This window comes from Neopsephotus bourkii, unplaced genomic scaffold (assembly GCF_033783945.1).
Source record: "Neopsephotus bourkii isolate Nb327-2 ecotype Australia unplaced genomic scaffold, CSIRO-AGI_Nbou_v1 NB_1572, whole genome shotgun sequence".
NCBI lineage: Eukaryota > Metazoa > Chordata > Aves > Psittaciformes > Psittacidae > Neopsephotus > Neopsephotus bourkii.
The window spans coordinates 6,052,069-6,073,942 of NW_026902048.1; the positions used below are offsets into that span (position 1 = coordinate 6,052,069).

A 21,874-nucleotide genomic window follows, 5' to 3' on the forward strand; every position below is an offset into this window, starting at 1 on the left:
GCCGGTGGCCAGGGCTGCTGCTCGTGTCTCTGCTCCATTTTGAGCAACTCCATATAAAAAAAGAGAATTATTTACTCATAGGCGTAGGGGGTTTTAATCTTTATCCTCTTACTGTTTGGGGCATTATGTTTCTGAGCATAAATACTATATGCTGTGTAAACTTGTGTATGACATTCAAGGGACTGCCTTAAATAGATGGACAAAAGAGACTTGGAAGCCTTCATTCTGCTTCCTCCAGGCTGAGTCTATCTTCATGTCTGCTCAGTGCCCCTGTGTTTATAAGGCTGTGTGCAAGGCAAGATTTCTAGCCTGAAACAATGCAGCAAATGCCCCACCTAACGTGGGAAGAGAGTGATGGTCTCCTGAGGGGGAGTGTGTCTGGCACATTATCTTCTATTTGTTTATATTACGTTTATTCCCCCCCCCCCCTTTAACAGTGAAGTCTGGAAATGAGGATGAGATGGACTTTGGGTGTCTGTACTCGTCACTGGCCTCCTGATCTTGGCTGTGAGTCAGGAGCAGAACCACAGAAAAACTCTTGGAACGAATTAGGGATTTGGAAACTTAAATTTGAAAAGGAGAAGGGAGAGGGGAGGATCATTTTTGTTGGTTTGTTTGTGTTGATTAATTCCCTCTATGGCTGAAGGTATAGGAGAGTCTGAAGTTGGCAACTGTTTTCTAGACCAAGACATGTAATGATGGAGGAAGGTATGTCATTATCTTGATTCATAGGAGGACATGGACATGGTGGCCAGCTCTTGCTACTTGCCTGCCTCTTCCACCTGTATGTTCTGTTTCCTCCTGCTCCATGAAGGCACATGTTGAGATATTTGGGGCCTTTGGCCATACCATGATCCAGGAAAACTGTCCTCTTTTTGACTTCCTTCAATGAAGGCTGCACATCTCCCACTGTGTCTCCCACCTTCTTTGATTAGAGATGTTTCTCATTTCTCCCTACCTGTAGGAAGGGTGAGATAACGTGAGTCACAAAAGACTAGGTGTTGGTGCAGCTACAAATCAGGTCTATCTTGCATCTCTTTGTATCTCCATGGAAGATGTGCTGGTGCAGTAGTGATGCTCACATGGCAGCCTCCTCTGCAAGGTGGGCATCTCTTGAGCCCAACAGCTGAACATTTCTTTCCGGTTATGGTTCAAAGGTGAAGCGCTTTACATGGAGTAACTGAACAAAGCTGTGCAGTTGTCATTTGGATAAATCTCAGCCTTATATATCAGCAACTGTGATTAAATGGGTTGGAAAACATAATCAGTGTTGTATCAGTTAAAAACATTCAAGTGCTCCGTAATGAAACGTTAGAACATCCTTAAGGCACAGCAACTGGTGCAAATTCCTTTACCTGAACTAAATTCACACACTTTGTTTATAGGTTCCTGTCTATCCTGTCTAATCCTGTAAATTTAGATTTGAGGAAATCCCTGCCTTTTATGGTAGTGCTTGAGGGGCTGGAATGCTGTCACAGCCATTTCTGATTCCTCATCTCGACGGACACATGACTGCTGGGATTCATTATTTGTGGAGAAAACTGGTGGCTCCAGAAAGTCCCCTGAGTACTACCACATTTTGTGTGTGTCCTCATACTGAAAGCAGAAGCTCCGCTTGTTGAGAACAGAATCATTGGCTTACATCTCGAGCTGGGGACTGTAGCTGTGAAGGAGCCTCACAGAGGAGATCCTCCTCAGTTCAGCTGGTGGTGTGATGGAGATGAAGCTTTGGGTTGTGAGGGAGAGACTCGAAAGTGGGGGCAGATACCTCGCATTGACTAGGTAAGAGCGTACCTGTGTCACTTACTCATCTGCTGCGAGTCCCCAGCCTCCTCCAGCGCATGAGGATGTGTTCATGATGCCCAAAGGTGGATGTTTGAGTGCTGGCTGGCCACCGTGCCACGAAGCTGTGCCCTCAGCTTGCTTACTGAGTTTGCCAATCCAGAAGGGTTGTTATGCTTTTGCATGGTCTGACTGCACGGATTGGGGATGTCATATCCAGGAATAACACTTCATGTTTCTCTGAACTCCTGTTCTTTGGTGTTTTACCAAATAGGCGCAGAGGGAAGTCAACTCCTGTGTTACTCACAGGCAGTGCTATGTTCTTGGTCAGCCAGAAGACTGGTTAGCACTAGGAAGAGAGGAACTGAAATGCCCGCTCCCACCAGGTGGGTTTAAGGAGTAAGTTCTTTACTGTGAGGGTGGTGAGGCACTGACACAGGCTGCCCAAGGAAGCTGTGAATGCTCCATCCCTGGCAGTGTTCAAGGCCAGGTTGGACAGGGCTTGGAGCAAGCTGCTCTAGTGGAAGTATCCCTGCCCATGGCAGGGGCTTGGAACTGGATGAGCTTATGGTCCTTTCCAACCCAAACCATTCTATGAGTCTGTGACTCCTCTTGCATTTGAATGCTGAACACTCAGTTTTCAGGTCGGCAGGCTGCAGGATTTGAGTCGCCTTTGCCAGAGCTTGAACTGGTGGTCACAAAGCATCTCATACAGCCTGGGGAGCAGGGCCACCCCACAGGGCTGGATGAAAAAGACCTACAAACCCTTCAGGAGTGGAGCAAATCCCAGCAGCAGGAGGTGGGCCGGTTCACCCGGGCGTTTGTGGCTCTGCAATTAAACGTTGGGTTGATAAGCACTGCTTCCGATGTCTCTGTTTCCTGCTTTGCAACGCAGGATTAACAGCTCCTGCTTTTCCCAACTCTTCTACCCAGAAAAGCAGCAAGTTCTCACTACAAGCTCCCAGCCAGAAACCTCCCCTTCCCCTTTTCTTCTCTTTAACCGCCCCCATTCCCTTTTGAATCAGTGAATGAGAGAATGTCTAAAGCCAGGGAAGTATGGAAAGATTTCATCCCTGGAGAGGTCAGGGTGGGGTGGAAAGCAGAGGGGGCTGCAAGGGGGCAGTTTGAAAACAGGAAACCATGTGGCAGTGTGCATGCAGGGCCCAGCTGATGTGAATGAGCTATTGAGAGGGGAGAGACGCTCTGACTGGCTCAGATGAAAAAAAGTTTAGGGTTTTTTTTTTTTCTTTAAAGGAAAAAAGCTCTGCTTTCAGGCTGATAGAAAGAGGAAAAACTGCATTTTGTAGACAGCAAGTTGCTGAAAACTTTTGCTCTGCATTGCAAACAGGCGAGAGAACAAGTAAATGGATGATTTCTCTTTTTTTTTTTTTTGGTGTGTGTGTATGCACTGATTAAATCATAACTTTCCATTCCTGTTTTGGGGAAGCGTTTGTTAAGCCTGAAATTGTCTTTCATTCACCTGGCCTGGGGGAGAAGAGGGAAGAGTCTTTTTACTTCCCCGAAAACACATCTCTGCGCTTCTCAAGTCTCCTTCTGGACCGAGCAAACACGCCAAGTGCCTGCAGCTGGAGGTGGAAGAAGCTGGCAAAGAAAAGCTGCTGCTTTTTCTTCCCCTGTTCCCTCCTCTGTTTTTTTCCCTTCCTCCCTCTGAAGGGATGAATCATGCTCTCACAACTGCAAAGAAATGCTGAAAGCCGGGAGAACACTGGTGCAGGACTAAAAAGGCAAGCGGTGACGTCCCAGCCCAAATCAGGAGGGAGTGGCTTTATTTCAGTATTTTCTTTTCCTTTTGCCCTGTGCTGTCATTAGAAATTTAAACTTAACGCAAAACCGAGCCCTGCTGTCTGCTGAGCTGTGGACTGGCTCGAGAGCAGGGAAAGTACGTTTTTGCATTGTTTCTTTCAGTGCATGAGGGCATGAAAGAGCAGTGCCCGTTGGTGACAGTATTTACATTGGATACGGGGATTGGGGTTTTTTTGTTCCTGAATTAGACCCGTCGTGCTGAGCCTACCTTCTGCCTTCTGTCTTGGAGCATCAGGGTTCCTGCTGCACGTATCTGGCTTTTGTTCTGTCTTCGGGCAGGATTTTCATTCTGGTGCTGTTTGGATATCAAAGTTGTCTGGAAAACCTTTTTGATTCTTACTCTAACAGGAAGGCTGATGCCATTCTTAGCAGTTGCAAACCAAAATAATCCTGTATGTATAGAGCTCTCTTCAGATACCTTTTGTTTGCTGTAAGTTCCTGCGTTGCCTGTACAAGCAAATCTCCTCGGAGAAGACTTTATCAGCTGGTCGCAGCTCTGGGATTTTCTCTTCCCTGCTAAGAGGCTCGGGCAGGCTGAGACACGGGGACTCCTCTGAGCACGTATGTGAGAGGTCTGGAGCGCGCCTGGCCGTGGTCAGCCCTGGGTTCATGGTGGGCTCTGCTGCTCCATTCCAGCCTTTTTGGACAAAATGTACGAGCGGCACAAGAGGCGATACAGCTTGTGTGACATTTCCAAGGTGGACAGGACTGTGGATGTTGTGTTGTTAAAGGTATGATATTCGTGGATGCTTCTTTACAGGTTCCTCTCCCCATCTCCCAACAGGTCGATCTACTGTCTGCTTTACCCAGTGCAGAGCAGGGGAGCAGGTGGAAGAGCACTTGCCCTTCATCATGGAGGTGGTTTGAGTGCTGTCAAACCATTCCATGCCAAATATTACTATCCCTGCAACCAGATAATGTCTTGTGGCATGCAGTCAGATACTCTTTCAGAGAGCTTTCTCTGGCCATCTTCCCTGTCCTCTGCCATTAAAAAGTCCTCTTCTGTTTTGAACACAGGTGGGTTTTCTGTGTAAGGTGCCGTTAGGTTCTTATTTCCACTGGTCGGTTTTTGGGGTTGAAATGCATGAAAGATGTATTCAGCCAAAAAAGGCATGGTGGATCCTCCTTTGCCTCTGTTTTTTGTTTGTGTTTGAAGGGTGTTGCTGTTGGTCTTATTGTTTGGGTGTGAGTTTTGTCTGAAGATGGGTTGGAGCAAGACCCAGGAGTGGCTCTTGGCTAATTGTCCCAGTGTGTTCCTCCTCTAATCTAAAATTAGCAAGTGCTCCACCAAATGGCACAATGGCAGTCTGGGAATGTCCTGTCTCCGTAACAGCTTTTTGGAGCTTCAGCAGTTTCCTGGCAAAGTGGATGGAAATAGGAAGGCAGCCAGAGGGACTGCAAAACACAGCCTGACTTAGAGATCTGCACTTCTGGAAGAGCATTTCCTTTCCATCTCCCCTTTTCTCTCTTTACTGAGCTGAGACAGTGGGTTTCTACATAATCATATGGCATCTTTTTCTTTATGCTTCATGCCCTTATTTCTGAGTCAAGAGAAGAACATGTATAAAAACTTACTTTAAAATTATTCTTATTCTGTTTTATACGCACTAAAATAGACCTAGCACTTGTGAACTTGCTTTGTTTAGGTTTGAAAGCATTTTCTTTTAATTCAATGTATCTTTTGGTTTTTGGTGACAGAAAACCTGTAACTTGTTTTCTCTACCAACTGAATTTTCTAGGTATTTTGAACTCATCTTAATGATGCTGGTTGAGGATTGAATCCTATAGCATTCAATCTCTAGACACCCTATGAGTCACTGAACGGTATGGGCATACTATGCACGCACTATTTGTGTGAAATGACTGCTTAATAATTCGTAGGAGAAGACCTGGTACCCCTGACAACCTTCTTTATACAGAGTATGTGAATGCCTGGATTGAAATGCAATTCACTGTAATCATCTGACTTCAGTATTTCTGATGTCATCAGGTCCTTAAATTAGTTTTTGTTCAGCAGAGCTTAGATTTTATAACAAAATGTGGCTCTTGTTAGTTCCCACTAGTATTTTCCTAATTGAGTTTCAAAACTGTGGGTTACACTGTCTGTTCCTCCAAATGACTCAGTGTCCATATATGTGTGCATGTGTGCACGCATTGCTGCCCCGAACATAGGCTCTGCAGGCTGCAGATGTTTGAAATCGGAGGGGGCTTGTGACAGCTGTAGCTGCAATCAACTTTAGCTTGATTTTCAGTCATTCTTCGTGTTTTAGCTGGTTTCTGTATAACATAACCGGCAGATGAAATTAAGTTTTGATGATCTGGGGATCCAAGCCAGCACTCGAGTGCGTCAGTGGCCGATCATCTCTTGACGTTACTGGGAGTTGGAGCAGACTCTTAAGGATGGAGTTGGGGGGTGGATTTTTTGTTCGGTATGGTTTTAATTAAAAGTTTTAAATAAAACTCTACCTTATCTAGGTCATTGTATTTTGGTGAGTTAAGAGGACAGGGTTTGTTAACTATCATGTGTTGAAAAGCAAGTAAATGTCCTTACAACAAAAGCAAACCCAAATAGGATCCATTAAGACTGTTCTGAACACATTTTAAAAAGGTACCTGCAAAGTACTGTGCTGCTTTCAGGTTGGCCTACAGATGGACAGTCTGTCTTTTCTTTGAGTGGTAGATGCATATGTTCTTTGCTTCATTTCAAGATGGGGAGCTCAGTAATCATAGAATTGTTTAGGTTGGAAAACACCCTTAAAGATAGTCGAGTCCCACTGTTAATCCAGCACTAAACCATGTCTCTCAGTGCCACATCTACACGTCTCTTAAATACCTCCAGGGATGGTGACTCAATCATAACATAGGAAAGAAAAACAGCTGGTGGAGAAGGACAACTGGAACAAGCTGTGAACAAAGAGCATCTTGTGTCATTTCAGTTACTAAATGTTTATAGATTGGATTAGACTTGCATTGATTGCAACCATTCTTACATAGAGTCGCACAAGGATTTTGGTTCCCACTGACACTATTTTGCAATGCACGTGTCTTCTGAAGAGTCAGTGTGATGGGACTCAAGTTTTCCATGTTTAGATTGTGCCTGAAACAGTGGCTTGTGAAGTTACCATAAAAACAACCCTCAGCAATTTTCATTTCACAAATTATTTTTAGCTTTAACATTGTTGCTTCCTCCTCCCCACATACAAAAAAGTAAGACACAAGTGGAAATGAATGTGGTAGATGCTATGTTGGAGGTAAGACTTCAACTTTGCTTCAGCTTCTTTTGCTGCTGCAGCAGTTGAAGCACAGTCAACTTGGTTACCGCATAGCGCTTTACCATTGTAGAGGGAGGCCTGGATGATGCAACAATGGCATAAAAAGTTGCCATCATTCCTGCTGGGACTGCATTGTAGCAGATGAGGAATATGATGTGAGACACGTGGGGTATCTGCTTGTCTGAACAGTTCACTGAGTTCTGAGCAGCTACGTGCAGGGTAAAGCAGTCTGTGCTGTGTTATTCCAAGACCCAAAATGGGAAATCTCAGTGTGCCCATGTGTGAGTTGGCAGCCCTGTCTCATTTTTGTGTTGTGCCTGCTACCACAAATATAACTGTCTAGGGACAGAATACGGAAACCACACTGGCTGGCACCTTGCAAATACATGCGAAGTTAGACAAGCGCTCAAGTCTGGATGAACAGGCCATGCTTTCTAGAGTTAGAAAGCAAGAAATGGGCTTGCTTTGAGAATGGGAGATGGAGCAATTGCAACTGGAAATGGTTTATAATTGCTCATTGCCTTATATCTACATTTCATGTCTGTACATGAATGCTCAGACTGTTTAGTGCAGGCAGTAAGGTTTTTAATGACTGGGGAAGCAGTGTTTGATTTAGCTGCTTTTCAGATGAATAGATGCCAGTCAGCTTCCAGTTAAAGATCAGAACTTTATTCATGGAATTCAAACCAGCCCAATGCTATAAAAATAGTTAAAGCATTCTGAAATTAAAGGGCAACATTATCAATTAGTTATTTAGTTCCTTAGCAGAGGGCTGCGTTGATAATTCTGCCCCAGCACTGGAGATACTCCTCTGGAATGAACCCTGCCCACCAAAGGCAAAGTGCAATTTGCAGCATCCTCAGCTAAAAGTAGTATGTGAAGAAGGTCCCTAAGTTAAATGAAGCTAAGTCTCCTTTCATTGTTTTATACCTGAAAAGCTTTTTCTTCTTTATAATTTTTGGTTATTTTGACCCATAAGCATCTTCATTCCCTCTTTGGGGATATTCTTCTGAGGGAAGTACCGTTCTCAAAGGATGGCTGTGCGGTGTCTCATCGAACTTTGTGGCCATAAAATGACTCTTGAACTTTAATCCTGCATCTGTCTGCACCAGTTTAGTTATTGAAGGGACAGAGCAGGAAAGAAATGTATTTATGATGATGTGGAGAACTCAGTTTTGTTTCTTATGTACAATTAGAACTGGAAGGACAACTTCAATTAAATTAATATGTTTTCACCTTAGGCACATATGTGTTTGTGGGAATTTTGTTCCTATTTTAGTCAAGAGATGGTTTTTATGCAAAGCCATTGCTGTTATTCATAAAGCTTAATTAAAGTTTGTTGTTACCAGGGCTCATAATTCTGCTGGGGAAGGACATCCCAGTGCCAAGGGCTGGAAAATGTTCTTGGGGCACACGTTCCTTTCCCCAGTTGGAACATTGCCAGGGAAAAAAGTGCACTCTAGGAATTCTGCATTGCTCTTACACCACAAAGTGCTAATTTATTCAGTCATTTAAACGGTCATGTGGTTGTAGGAGCTTCTTCTGGTGTAATCCTGGTGTAGTTCTCTATAGTGCTACTCAGTTGTTGCTGTGAGCAAGGTCACTTTGGACCTCCCTGCAAAATTGTCCTCCTAGTGTCACTGATTCCATAAAGGTAAAAGGCTTGATGTAGCATATTCATTGTGCTAGAAGATAAATCTCTATAGGGGTCATTGCAGAAACGCAAGGGTTGTCACTTCTTTCCTTTTGATGTATGTTGGAGAGAATGGTCTTTGTGGTCCTCATCCACATGGTATAATCTTCCCCTAAAACCAGGAAAATGCACAGGAAGATTAAAAAAAAAAAAAGGTTAAATTAAAAAATCTGGAATTTGCAGACAAATTGATAGGTTTGCTCTTAATAATGTTAAGATGATTGCCAAAGCAGTGATTTTTGCTCTTAGTAAGAGTTTTGTGTATATGGAGTGGTTTTGCATCAACAGCTGTTGAGGGAAGGCAGTGGAAATTCCTTCCCCAGGTGCCCCATCCCTCATGCTCCTTTTGAAAGAGGTTTGGAGGGTCTTGAAAGGTGGCTTTTGTGAAGGGGGTGAATCAGCTGTTGCTTTAGTTTCTAGTTCAGGAATTAGAGGCGACTGGGTAATTCCATCATAAATGGAATTGGAAATTTCGAAGTTGTTTGGAATAAACATTGAAGTCCGGTTACACGTACAGATTTCTTCAGTGAAAACTGTCCTACAGGAAATCTTAGAATAATTAGAGAATAATTAAGATTTGCATTAAAAAAAGAGTTAAAAATCATTGTGTTATTCCTGATTATTGTTTTATGCTATTCATGTTCTCCCGTGGATAGTTCAGATCTTTCCTAGTGTCAGTTACTGCTCAGCGTGGTGCACAAGTACTTAATGATAGACCAAGCAAGCTAGAATTACTCTGCTGGTTTTTTTTCCTACGTGCAATGGTGTCTGGTTTTAGCTGCAAGGTAGAACTCAGTCTGGAAGCTGGGGTGGGGGAAGAGAGAAATGGAAACTTGTAAATTCAGGACAAAGTTAAAACAATGAGGGAAGAGGAATCTCCTGAGGTTTGCTAGGAAATGAAAGTTAAAATCATCTGGTTCCTTCTGCTCTGGAGAAGGTGATTTATATCACTGCCGGTAAGGTTGACAAGTGCAGACTTTTAAAATAGCAGATTTCCTGAGAGGCCAGGGTGTTTTCTTTACTGTGAACTGGAAGGCAGGAAGAGTTAAAATTAAACCAGAGGGAGAGAAAGAGGACTTTTCCATGGTGGAAAGGTGCACGGGAGCTGGGTAGCAGTGAGCAAGTGTTTCTAGCAAGCTTTTTGCTGTGCATTTCAAATGACTTCTGAGAAGAGAGACCCTGATTCTGGTCTTCATGGGCAGAGGACCACAAGCACTGTAGGGGTTTAGATAACTCCTCAGCCAGGATTGTTGTGCAGGGGAAAGGAAGGAAGAGTCTGGGAACAGAGGTTTGCATTTCTCATTGCTCCCATATGATTGGAGGCATCCCAACCCCGTTTGCCTTGCAGGTTGTCCAGCACTGTCCTTTACTTGTGCAGAGAGGTTTCTGCATTAAGTCCCATTAAGTTTCAAATTCAATGTCTGCAAGAAGATGTCTCTGAGAGTCAGGAAATACGTGCATGTGTGCCCAGAAAGAACAATCAAACTCCAGCTGGTGTCCTAAAGCCCTCTTTGGACATTCAGTCTGCTAGTGTTTCACAGGCAAACAGAAAATCCTTTGGGATTCAGTTTTTGGTGCCTGGGGATGTGCTTCCATGATTCATTCTGTGTCTGAGCTGCAGATAAACACATTCAGGCTTCTGCATGGAAAAATATCTGGTTCTCTCCTGGCACTATTTCAAAAGCTGCGTATTGAAACTCTGTTCCCAGAGGCTGTTTCATATTCCCTTCTGCCATCTGAACACCACTGCATCCTCTGCTCCCACCACATCTTGGGATGGCCAGAGTCAATGGGCTATAATCAGTGTGGGCAAGGCACAAAGCGTATGGGGGTTTTATCTTCTGTGGGCACAAGCCTGCGTTCCTGGTTGGGCTTCTCTTAGCAAAACAAGAGAGTAAGGGAAGAAGGGAGGAACAGTTTTGTTCCATATAATACACGTGTGTGCAAAATCCCAAGACAACTTCATCTTGAATTTCTTCATACTGGTGCCTTCTCCAACCCCTGATGTGCAGGTGCTCTTACTGTGTATCATTGTATTCTGTATATCACTGCATTTTCCCCACAGCCCCAACTGTCTGTACATGCAGTCACTAGTCCTGTGTAAACACAAGCAGAATTCAGTTGTTGAGGAGGGATTCCAGTATTCAGTCTTAGGCTGTGGATAGAGAGGGGTTTGTGTTTCTGAGTGTCTGTGGACCACCCAGTTTCCTGAGAGCAAGCAGTAAACCTCCCTCAAATCCTGTCTGGGCTCGTTTTGGCATAGGGAACACTTGTATATAGTAGTGGTTTCCTTTGTTTGTGTTTTGATGATGATGATTATTATTATTGCTGAATTAGGGCTACTGAGATAAATATTTAGTTCCTGATGTTTTCCTTTGTGCATAATCAGGTATATCTGAAAGAACACCTTAAACCTCAGCATTACAGTTTCATTGCTTTCTTTAATAGAAGAAAACAGACGTTTTCAGTACTTGGCAAAGGCACAGGGCTGAGGAGAGAGCTGGCTGGGTGATGGGAAAAATACTCAAATCTTTCTTGAAAAAGTGCCAATGTCTATAATGCATTTTCAGTGAATGACTCAATTGGTTCTATTAAAGGAAAAAATATATTGTTAATTCAGCCTAATATAGTTTTAATCTATTACCAGTCAACTGATAGGCTTGAGTCGCCTCATACTTTGCTTTCTTACTGCTAATTATTGAATAAGATGTTTCATTATTGATTTGATATCAGTGTCAATCAGGAGTAGTTCCCTTAAATTTGATGGGCATGCATTGGTTTAAAGAGTGAGGAGGATCAGGCTTCCTATGATGAGGAATGAGTTAGGTGCAGGCCAGCCAGAAGGAGGCGGAATTTGATTTTCTGTCTGAAATGGATCATTCCTTCATTTGGGTGGACTTGAGCACATTTGCATTTCTCCTCTCTGTGTTCAGAGAGCCTAACCTCTAGATTTGCCTTTAATAAAATGCAAAATAGTGTGCTGCAAAATAGATTCTGCTTTGTCTGGACAGAAAGGAATATTAACATATTTATTGACCTTACAGTCATAACGTGATTTTTACTGGCTCTGCAGCTCTTTTGAAACAAAGAAAGTATGTCTAGATTCCACAGCATAAAGTTTAATTGCTAAGGTTTGGTACCCCTCAGCCTTGCTGGGAACAGGGGTATCTTTCTTCTGTTGAAAGAATCTGAACAGTGAGGCACTGTCCATGCAGCAGTTAAAATTCAACATCTTTATGTCACTTTGGAAAACAAAAAAATCATTGTTTTTAGGAATAGCTTACAAAAGCCTTTCTCAGACTTCAGGCTGCCTCTTTCCCTCTCCACCTCTCATTGAATACACATGTCCTGTGTGTAAATTGAGAAGATGGGTATGCAGGTGTGTGCGTATGTGTGTTGAGTAGGGGTGCAGGGAAGGGTGAGATCTTAGATGCATGTACATATAGGGGTCTGATGAGATCTGGGGTATGTACGTAATGCCTGTGTGTGAGCAGAGGCAGCGAACAACATCATGTGTACATCGTATCTGAGAAAAAGAGCCTGTAGAATTTGCACAGAGGTGGGGAGGTCACCCCAAGATTTGACTGGTAGATAGAGCATGAGGTCTCCTTCACCTCTCTTGGGACACTCCAGCTCTTATTTCCCCTCTCTTCTCCTTCCCTGTCTCCCCCAGCAAGAGCTGCTGACTGGGGAAGGTCACATCATCCTAGCTGCTGGAGGATTTTAAGGGCACTTTGGATTGTGACCTCTCATATTATAACTGAGGCTGACTTGGAGCAGCAGAAAGGGACTAGTTAACCTGTCAAAGGCCCTTCCAACCCCATTTTGTCATCACATAAGTATGGGGGAGGACAAAACCTAAGGAAGAAAAATGTGCTGTAGAAAGGAGCTGGTGGGTTGACTCTGCTGGGTGAGGAGCAGAGAGGTGCTGGCAGGAGCCCCTCCACTGAGGGACAAGGGGATACAGCCAGACTGGTGAGGAGCACCAGCCAACTGCAGATAAACAGTTCCATGATCTCAGCAAGGAAGGGAAGAAGGACGTGGGTCATTAGTCAAAGCAGTAAGTCAGGTCAAGGGTAGGAGAGTGTTGTTTTTCTTTATTGAAAGAAAAAAATAATAAAAAGGAAAAAGCAGTGAATTTCATAACGTGGGAGAAAGGAGAACATTAAGGGGATGAGAATACAGCAAGGGACTGCAAAAATGGAGCAGGGTGGAGGAGATTTGAGGACAGGTCAGAGGCAAAAAGGAAATAATAAAAATCCCTGTTTGACAGAGAGAGGGAAAAGGAAATTATTTCAGAGAAGGAAAACCAGGAGGTTAAGAGATAGGAGAAATATTGCATAAATAAAAGTCTTCCATTGCCAGTAGCTTTATTTTAGCTATAACACAGCATGCAAGATCGTGTGTGTTGAGGCAGGTCAGGAGGGGAAATTACCTTTAGATTTCATGACGTGGGACATGGGCTTGTTCAGATGAGACTTGCTTGCCTTTGACAAATAAAGGTGTTTGGGTAAGAGAAACCACACTGCTGAAGCAGAGAGAGCAAAGGGGCTTCGAGAGTCTACTGGCTGTAGGCAGGATTGATGGGAAGGGTGGATTGGGTGAGCTAAGGGTTGTGGATAGTCCAGCAGACTTCAGAATCAATGTGTTGGACAGCACAACCCAAGTGAGGAAGAGTAAAGCACAGGCAGATGAGGGAGCAGGCTGAGAACAGATCAGTCATCCTTCCTGAAAGACTGGAAGTCACAGAAGGGGTGAGGAGCAGGGTGACATGATAAGGGCTTATGTTGAAATAAACCATGTGATGTGGCTTAGTGTTAAAAAGGGGGTTTCTAACAGCATCGTCATTTCAGTTAATGACAGCACAAAGTGCTTTGGGTTCTCACCATGACCTCGGCACTTCCCTAGCCATCTTTTCCACATTATCAGAGCACCTTATTATCTTTAAGGTAATTATAGCAGTATGGGTGGTAGGGAATTGCTCTTCTGTAGATAGTGAACCAAGGCATAAAGCAGAGGAGTGTCTTGTCTGCAGTTGTGCTACAAATGGAAGTGAGAATTGAAGCCAGGTTTCTTCAATCTTCTACTAGCAGCTTGAACATTGTCTCATCCTCCCTCTGAACTCCTGCCTTGAGCGTGAGCCACCCTGAAGTCATACTTTCCACGGAGAAATGAAGGCTTTTGGAGTATTTTGATGGTTTGTTTAGCGATGCTATAAAACAGAATTAAGCCACAACAATCTGTCATCTGCTCAATGCAGAGTGACGCTGCGGAAGAGGGTAATGTTGGCCAGAGTAGCCTCTCTCTGATTTGCTCTGGTCTGTTTTCCAGATAAACCGTGAAAGCTGGTGTTCACTGGAGCCATGTCCCGATTCTTCCCTGCTGGAGCGCAAGCGGACACAGGAATCTCCAGGTAAGCAGTGTACCAGTGAGAGTCCTGTGGTTCTTACCTTCTCTTCCTTTGCTTCTTACTTCTGACATCTTTGTCTCAAGGGAGATAATACGTAAACTAAAGAAAACGTGTCATGGATCTGCTGTGAGTCATTGCCTTGCACATGGCTGCAGCACTTGACTTGCAGCGAGCTGTCTGGTGTGTCACCTTCTGACATAATTATGTTATTCAAGTACCTCAATATTTAATCTTTTCTATTAAAAGGTGTGACGGGGCACACAGATGTGATTTCTAGCTAAAAGGATAACACAGTAAAAGAAGAACAACAGAAGTTTAAACTCCTCAACCCATATTTAGATCGAAATCAGTGACTTGATTTTTTTTGTCCTTTTTTTTTCCCCTCTGAAAGTTACCATCGTTTCCAGGCTTCAGGAAGCAGGAAGGCTGTTAAGAGCCATCATTCCCACACCCTGCCCACCAGCCATGCTGAGCTCCCAGCCCTGCGAGCTGGCTGGTGCTTTCTGGCTCCTCCACTGGGACAGAAAATCTTGTCTGGGCAAGTTTCAAAGAGGGATTGGTGTCCAAGATAAGAAAAAAGCATTTCCTGTCATTGAATTATGCATGTTCAAAACAAATTGAGTGAATTATGAGGGCCCCGAGTAGGGACTTTGCTTGTACTGTTCACAGAGAGGACACTTCTTGCCTTGCTTTCTTTATGAACAGGGGTCTTGCCTGAATCTCCTTCAATTTAAAGGCTTGAAAATGTCACTGAGTGTCAGTGTGAAATTCAAACCCAGTCTTTTCAGGGTGTAGGCTAAGAAGGGATGATGCAGGTGACTGACCCGAGGGGTTTATTCTAGGTAGAAATTCTAGCTCCCATCAAAGTTAAAGGACTTTTTTAATTTAAAAATAAATAGTGCTGTTTAGAATATTCATGAAGAATGAAGAGTTGTTCCAGAAGTGTTTTACAGGAGAACCTGAGGAATCACCATACTGCTTCCTAACTGTGTCCCCAAATGTCTTGCCTCATGGTATGATGTTTTTACGCTTCAGGCAAGACTTACTGTGCTCCGTTTGGTTGCAAAATGACGTGCACTCATTGACGTGCCAGATCCGTAATCCTGTATTCATATGGATCAATATCAGTTAGATACTTATTATCTAATCCAATATCATACAATAGAAATGTAATATTTATTATGTAATCAGGTAGCCATATATACACATATATATTCATAATTATAGTAATATATGTCTGTAACGCAAGCAGAAAGAAGCAGGGTTTTAAAGTTGCTTAATGTGCCCTCCAGTCAGACTGAAGCAGCAGTTCTGCAGGTTCTGGCCTTTCCAGAAATCATGTTGTTACTGCACATACGTCCCTCCAGCTGCAGTGTGGTGCTGTGCAATATAGAGGGGGCAAGAAAATCTGGCAGCACCTTAACAGCAGTAAAACCACTATCTGTTGTAATATGGCTAACTTAAAACCACACACTTACTAGGGAATTGGACCTTTTTCACCTGCTGAATAATCCAGTTGAAGCAGTGCTAAGAACAGGGTCCTCAAATCTCAGAAGTTAACTCCATAAACTGTAGCTTCTCATTTTCTGTCAGTGCTTTTGAAATGAAATGCCTTGGAGGAGTGTAGCAGATACGTAGCTATCAGCATAGAATTGGAGGGCTCAGCCCTGCCTTGGAGGATGCAAGGGTTTGGAAAATGTACATAAGAGACTTGCTTGGAAAGTTTCTTCCCAGGGCTTTTTGCTATGTAATTTTTTTTGCTTCTGCATTACGTGCAGCAGTGTGTTACCATCATCATTTTATTTTCCTTTGCACTTACACAGAGAGGAGCAGATAAGCACAGTTGTGCTGTAAATGAGCAGGGGTGTACGTGTGATGGGATTCACAGTCCCCATATCGTGGCAGTGCTGTCACCAGTGCTCACCAGGTCATGGGTGTGGGAGATAGAGCTCAGTATTGTGCGATGCCTGTACAGTTTAAAGCAAAGAAAATAAACCCAACGAGCTAACTGCAAAAAAAAGGAGGAGTAAGACCCTCCCCAGGCATCCAAACATAAAGGAGAGTCAAAGGAAGAGAGGGTTTGGGAACTGATTTCTCAGCATAGACAAGTTGAGATGTGGGGGTCCCCATCATGCCGGTTCTCATCGTCCTTCCCCACTGCTTCATTTAATCTGTCCCTCAGAGGCTGATGCAGAAGAGGCTTCTCTGCCTCTTGTGATTTATCATCAGGGTAAGGTATCTGTCCCTTGGCGGATCTGGACCGTCCCCACTGATTTTCCACTGGAACGTGGCTGGAGCCCCTTTGCTTTTCAGTCTGGGCTGTGGAGATGCTGTGCCCGTGCCAGCTGGACGTCCGGCACCTCACAGCCTGCCCTTCTCTTCTTTGCTTTTCCCTTCTGGGCTTTTTTCCCCCTCCCTTTTTCTCTTCCCCCTCCTTTCTCCTCCTCAGTGATGGAAAAGCAGTTCAGATTTTCCAGGTTTACCGAAAGGGGAACAGGCCCGGGGAGCAGCCGTGCTGCCTCCAATAAGTGCTTTTCCAATTCTCCGTGGTGTGGAAACTCCTCTATGGAGTAATGAGGTTTCCAACTGGATTGGCTCCCCTCTGCCCTAGACAGGGGCAGCCCCACTGCCATCAATAAATTCCCATTATTTTCTCCAGCAGTGGAGCTGGGTGTTTGATAGCTCCTGTGAGGAGCAGGCTAAGGATGGGGAAGGGAAAAAGGTGACTTCGAGCTACCTGTCATCATTGCATTGATGTCTAAGCTTGATGTCTCCAAGGGTGGAGTTAGGTGTAATTTAAGAGTAAAAGTAGCATTTTATTGCCCTGGCTCCTCTCCAGGGAGCTAAGTGTGGTTTGAATCTACTGAGTTAGGGGAGGTTGCAAGATAACACCTCTGTGTTTAAAAAAACACTAATAATTAGAAAATATTTTAAGTTGGGAGGAAAGAATGTTCAGTTATTGCCAAAATTTTCTTTAATGCTTTATCCTGAAGGCTGAACAAATGAAATGACTTGCAGGCATTCTTTATGCAAATACCTGTTAAGGTTTTCGGAGAGGAAGGCCAGTAGTGTTTTCTGATCACCTAAATACAGAGAGCTGGAAGCATTTTGGTAAGAAGAGATGCAATGTGTTTATATTTCAGTATCAGGAGTTATGAAAGCTGAGAATTAAAACCAAAACCACTTCATTTTTGAATCTTCAGAAAGTAAAGCTTGTCATGGAAGTCATACTAGTGATTTTTCAGTGACAATTATAGAAGGAGGAATGAAATAATCATCCCAATATGCATTTAAAGCACACTGACATTGAGAGGGAATTGATTCTTTAATTGAGAAAGAAAGCAAATATCTAATTATATTTCTGCCTTTATTGAATATGACTAACTTTGCACTTGTTGCAGTCGATGAGAAGCATCCTGTTATTTTCAGTGTGGGGTACCTGATGTATAGCATATTTATTGCACCTCAAGGAACAAACATGTATGACTGTTTAGTGCAGAATCTTTGTTTCCACCGTGTACTTCAATGATCCGTTACAAAGGAGTTTTAAACTCTTGAATTAATTATTAGCAAATGGCAGGCATGGTTTGGGGAGGTGAACATTGTAAAGCTGTGTTTGCTCTTGAGTTTAAATCCTTGAATTTACAGAGAGTGTGTGAGTTGGATGTACAGATACTATAGAAAGCATCAGCTCATAACTTTCTGCTTTGCTCCTATAGAATGTGAAAACTTCCTGGAGGATGGGCTGAGCAGCGTCTGTGCCTCATCACAAGGTGTTCTTAAAAGAGAGTCCGGGAGCGAGTCTGACCTCTTCCCCTTGCCTGGTGATGGGATGGAAGACCTTGTCTTTGGAAAGGTAGGAAAGCCTGGTTGGGATATGGTTAAAGAAACTCCAAGGCCTGATTCAATAAACCTATACTGCAGGTGCAGATTGTCTTGGTGAGTTAGAAACCTGGAAGCAATTATCCTAGAATGGATAGATAGGAAGGGTCCGGTCCCCTCTTCGGATGCAGCAACACAGGGGTGTTTTTACTTGCAGCAGAATTCCAGAAATCTTGCAGCCCCCAATGTGAAAAAGACAAAAGTAAATTTTGACTGTCCAAAAGTAAATCAGGCACTAGCAACTAGAAGAAAAGGTGGATTGTCTCGCAAGGTCATTAGGGATTGGATAGATGATATGAAAGCCATCTTTAACTCCTGTAACAAAGCTTTTCTCTAGCAAACGATGACCTCTGTGCTGACACCTTCAGATTATGTACTGTAAATCCCAGAGGAACCAGTGTTCTTCTGTAAATTAAACATGACTCCCTGGATAAGAAGGAAACAGTCTAAATACTGAAGGCAAATTCCGGTGAATAGTTTTGTTGCCGGGGTGACATACCCCTAATGCCTTCTTGCGTGCAAGTAAACGTTTTCAGGTTTGCTTAAAATCAACAGCAGAAGTCATTACTAACCTTAGTCATTCCTGTGCCCTTTGTGTTGCTCGCGGCTGAGAAGGGGAGGGAGGAGTGGGTGAGTCCTGCAATCCTCCTGGACAGGGGATGCTGCCCTGTAGCATCAGTCTTTTGCTGGTTGCATCAGAGCAGGCTGAATTTGTTCAGTATGATTCTGTTTTGCTTCTTAAGAATCATCTTGCTGGTAATTTGCATTCTTGTTGACATGAGTAGATTATGAAAAAACACCCAAAAAGAATATAGTGATCCAGAATCAAAGGGGACATGAACCTTCTTGAGAGCAGCCATCACCACTGATCTCCACTCCATGAAATTATAGAATCTTAACTCCCATGCTTAGGTTCAGCTCCAGCATGGTTCCTGCTCTGAAAAACTAAACTTTCAGATTAGGTTTCACACTTGTTTTCAGAGAAGTACATTTAACAGAACAAAATTCTGTTTAAATCAAATCAGATGCTGGGGCATATTTTCCAGCGGGACGGGAAACACCACAGCCCAGGCTAAGTGATCTCATGGGCTATAAATGAACAGTATAGTCATCCTTAATGCATGTGGTAGGGCACAGAGCTCACCAGCCTCACCCTTTCCCATCTTACCCTCAAAGGGATGTGGGACCCTGCACTGAGAGACTATAAGGCTGTTTGGGAGAGCACAGACTGTCTTCTATTTCCTTGTGTAAAGTGGCACAAATTACGACAGCTGACTGCCATTTGAGCCTGATTTGATGCTTCTGTGGGGATGCGTGGGAGAAGAGAGCTGTGGGAACACAGTGCATTTTATAGTGTACAGAATTCCACCTTTTCCCTTTCTTATGGGGAAAGCTTTGTTCTCCAAAGGCGAAAAGGAAAATCACAAGTTAAAAAGAATAGTGCAATGTAGTAGGGATACTGCAGGGAAAGGAGGTGGTGGTGAGGGAAGCAGATCTTCTATTGCCAGTGGAGAGTGGGCAGAGGGAGGAAATCATTTTCTTTATAGAAAGGGAATTTGTTAATTTGGCAGCATTTGCATTGTTCTCATTATGCAGGGGATTGCAGACTTCAGCTCCAAGTAGGTTCAGGAGGTTCTAGTGTTGAGTTTAGGAAGTTATTGAAAGCTAATCTCAACTTCAGTTGCTTTTTCTTGTCTTGCTTTGCTGACTAACCCAGTTCCTTGTCTCCTTTCTCAGAATTCATCTGAGTACCTTTTCTATAGTTAAAGTTAGTTCTCAAAGGACCAGAGACACTAGTTTAGTGTAGTGAGCTCATTCCTTAATTCATCTTTTGGTTTTAGACGACTGAGCCCAGCTGCAAGGAAATGCAAGTTATAACTATTCTTAATAACCACTAAAATAAATGCTGGATGTAAGCTTACTTCTGAAAGATATTAAAAGATGCATATCTGGGTTGTAGTGGGTTAGTTATAGGCCTGTGAAATAGTACAATTTTCATACCAAATTGGGAAGAGAAGAGAATGTGGTTTTGAACAAAAAGAGGATCTCAAACCTTTTCAGTGTCATGCTGGTTATTGTTATTGCTAGTCCTGTTCTTGTTTCCATTTTGTATGGAACAAGAGTTGAACCTTTCATCTATTAAAGTTGGTTTTTATCATATAAATCACTTCTCTGTTAACTGCATAATAGATTAGGAGGAACGTGCCATTGTTTGTCCAGGGTCTTTGGGCTGCTTCCATAAGCATTGCTTGAAATTCAGAGAGTCTAAGTCCTGGCTCTGTCCCAGGACCATGAAGAATTTGGGGTGTTGGGGTCACAAAATCTGCAGGTGCCTTAAACGGTCCCTAGTGTTAGGCATGTTCTCTTCTCCTTACCGTCTCCTTGCCATCTCCTGTGCTTGTCTGTCCTGTTTTCTTTCTCTGAAGGACATGAGCTGAGCTCCATAGCAAGAGCTGCTGGGTTCAGTGAGATTTCACACTAAAACCTGACTTGGTTTTTCAGGCTTCAGAGACTGTCACTGGAATACAGAAATTGCTTCCAATGTGAGGTCTAAGACTTCGGCAAAAAGGTTTCTTTTCTTGCGTCAGTGCTTTATCCCTTTTTCCTCATCATCCTGCTTTTCCTTCTCCATCTGGGCAGCCTTTGCAACACCCTCCTTCTGGAATGATTAATGCTGCATAAGGTCATTTCTCACAGTCATCTGGCAGCATCCTGGGGTGTAGCCCATACGCTTTGCTCATCCTAACTTTTAACCTGCCACCGAAATTCAGCGTTACTGGGAAGTTTTCCAGTGTGCCTCTTGGGGAATGATTCAGACAAACGGCCCTCGGGAAGTCAGGAACCCAGAGATCGTTGTCAAAGAAAGGGGTCGCAGCTTGACCCCTTGAATGTTGTTTGATTTCTGCTTTTTTTTTGGTTTGCTCAAGGAAATACACAAAGACATAAATATTTTGCATTTATTTGTTTCAGAATTATTGTTTCTCTTTAAAAAGCCAAATACAAAAGCCCCGCATCCATGCAAAAATACCAGACCCAAAGGCATAAAAGTCTGAAGAGAGTTTCCCTTTCACCGAGGGAAGACTCTTGCAATCCAGATCACAAAAATGCTGATAAGTAATTAATAGAAGGCCACTGTTGAGGTTAATTTTAGGGAGCCTGGAGCCATAGACAAATGAATTAAAAAATTACTCTGCTAGATTATGTATCAGAGAATCATAGAATGGTTTAGGTTGGAAAGGACCTTAAGATCATCCATTTCTAACCCCTGCTAAGGGCAAGGATGCCTCACACGAGACCATGTCACCCAAGGCTCTGTCCATCTTGGCCTTGAACACTGCCAGGGATGGAGCATTCACAGCTTCCTTGGGCAACCTATTCCAGTGCCTCACCACCCTAACAGTAAAGAACTTCCTCCTTATATCCAATCTAAACTTCCCCTGTTTAAGTGTTAACCCATTACCTCTTGTCCTGTCACTGCGTTCAACCCAAGCAAAGCTTGTTGACTCCGTTAGTGTAATGGGATGGCAAATAAACCTGGGGATTTCAGTGTTTAATTTTTTCCTCCTTTTCTTTAAATACTGTACCGTCTTTGTCACATGGGAGATCATGGGATGGAGGAAGTTTGTGTTTCAGCCCTTCAAGCGTTGTCATCATGAAAATGAGTGAAAGAACGTTTTAATTCCACTCGTCAAGGCCTCCTACAGAGGGAGGGATTTAGCTGAAGTTATCTTATACCCCCGCCATCCCAGTGATTTCACTTATCCCTATTCTTGAACAAGTACAAATGTTCTTTCTCAGAAAACGCACTTTTTATGCCTTATTTCATTTCTTCTTAGTAGCTTCTCACCAACTATTGTTTCTGAGAGCAAAGCAAATGCCCATTAGTGCATGTCTGTAAAGGTTTTTAGCCATGAGGTTTTTGGTCACAGTTAAGGGTTGAATTCATTGAAGTGCAATGCAGCAAGCCTAACTTGAAGAAAATATTTCTGTAATGTTTCTTTCTTCCTGTAT

General features: G+C 43.3%; 1 protein-coding gene across 20 annotated transcripts in view; it reads left to right on the top strand.

Moving 5' to 3' along the window:
• AKAP13 (A-kinase anchoring protein 13) overlaps positions 1 to 21,874 on the top strand; it is a 208,370-nt gene that overhangs the window by 134,566 nt on the left and 51,930 nt on the right. For 17 of the 20 annotated variants that reach the window (XM_061371313.1, XM_061371301.1, XM_061371302.1 and 14 more), the window contains 2 exons: positions 13,903 to 13,984; positions 17,701 to 17,837. In XM_061371313.1, the coding sequence (XP_061227297.1) occupies positions 13,903 to 13,984; positions 17,701 to 17,837 (219 nt within the window). Of the gene's footprint in view, positions 1 to 3,607; positions 4,338 to 13,902; positions 13,985 to 17,700; positions 17,838 to 21,874 lie in introns of those variants that run through there. The other 3 variants (XM_061371314.1, XM_061371316.1, XM_061371318.1) reach the window with 2 other exon arrangements.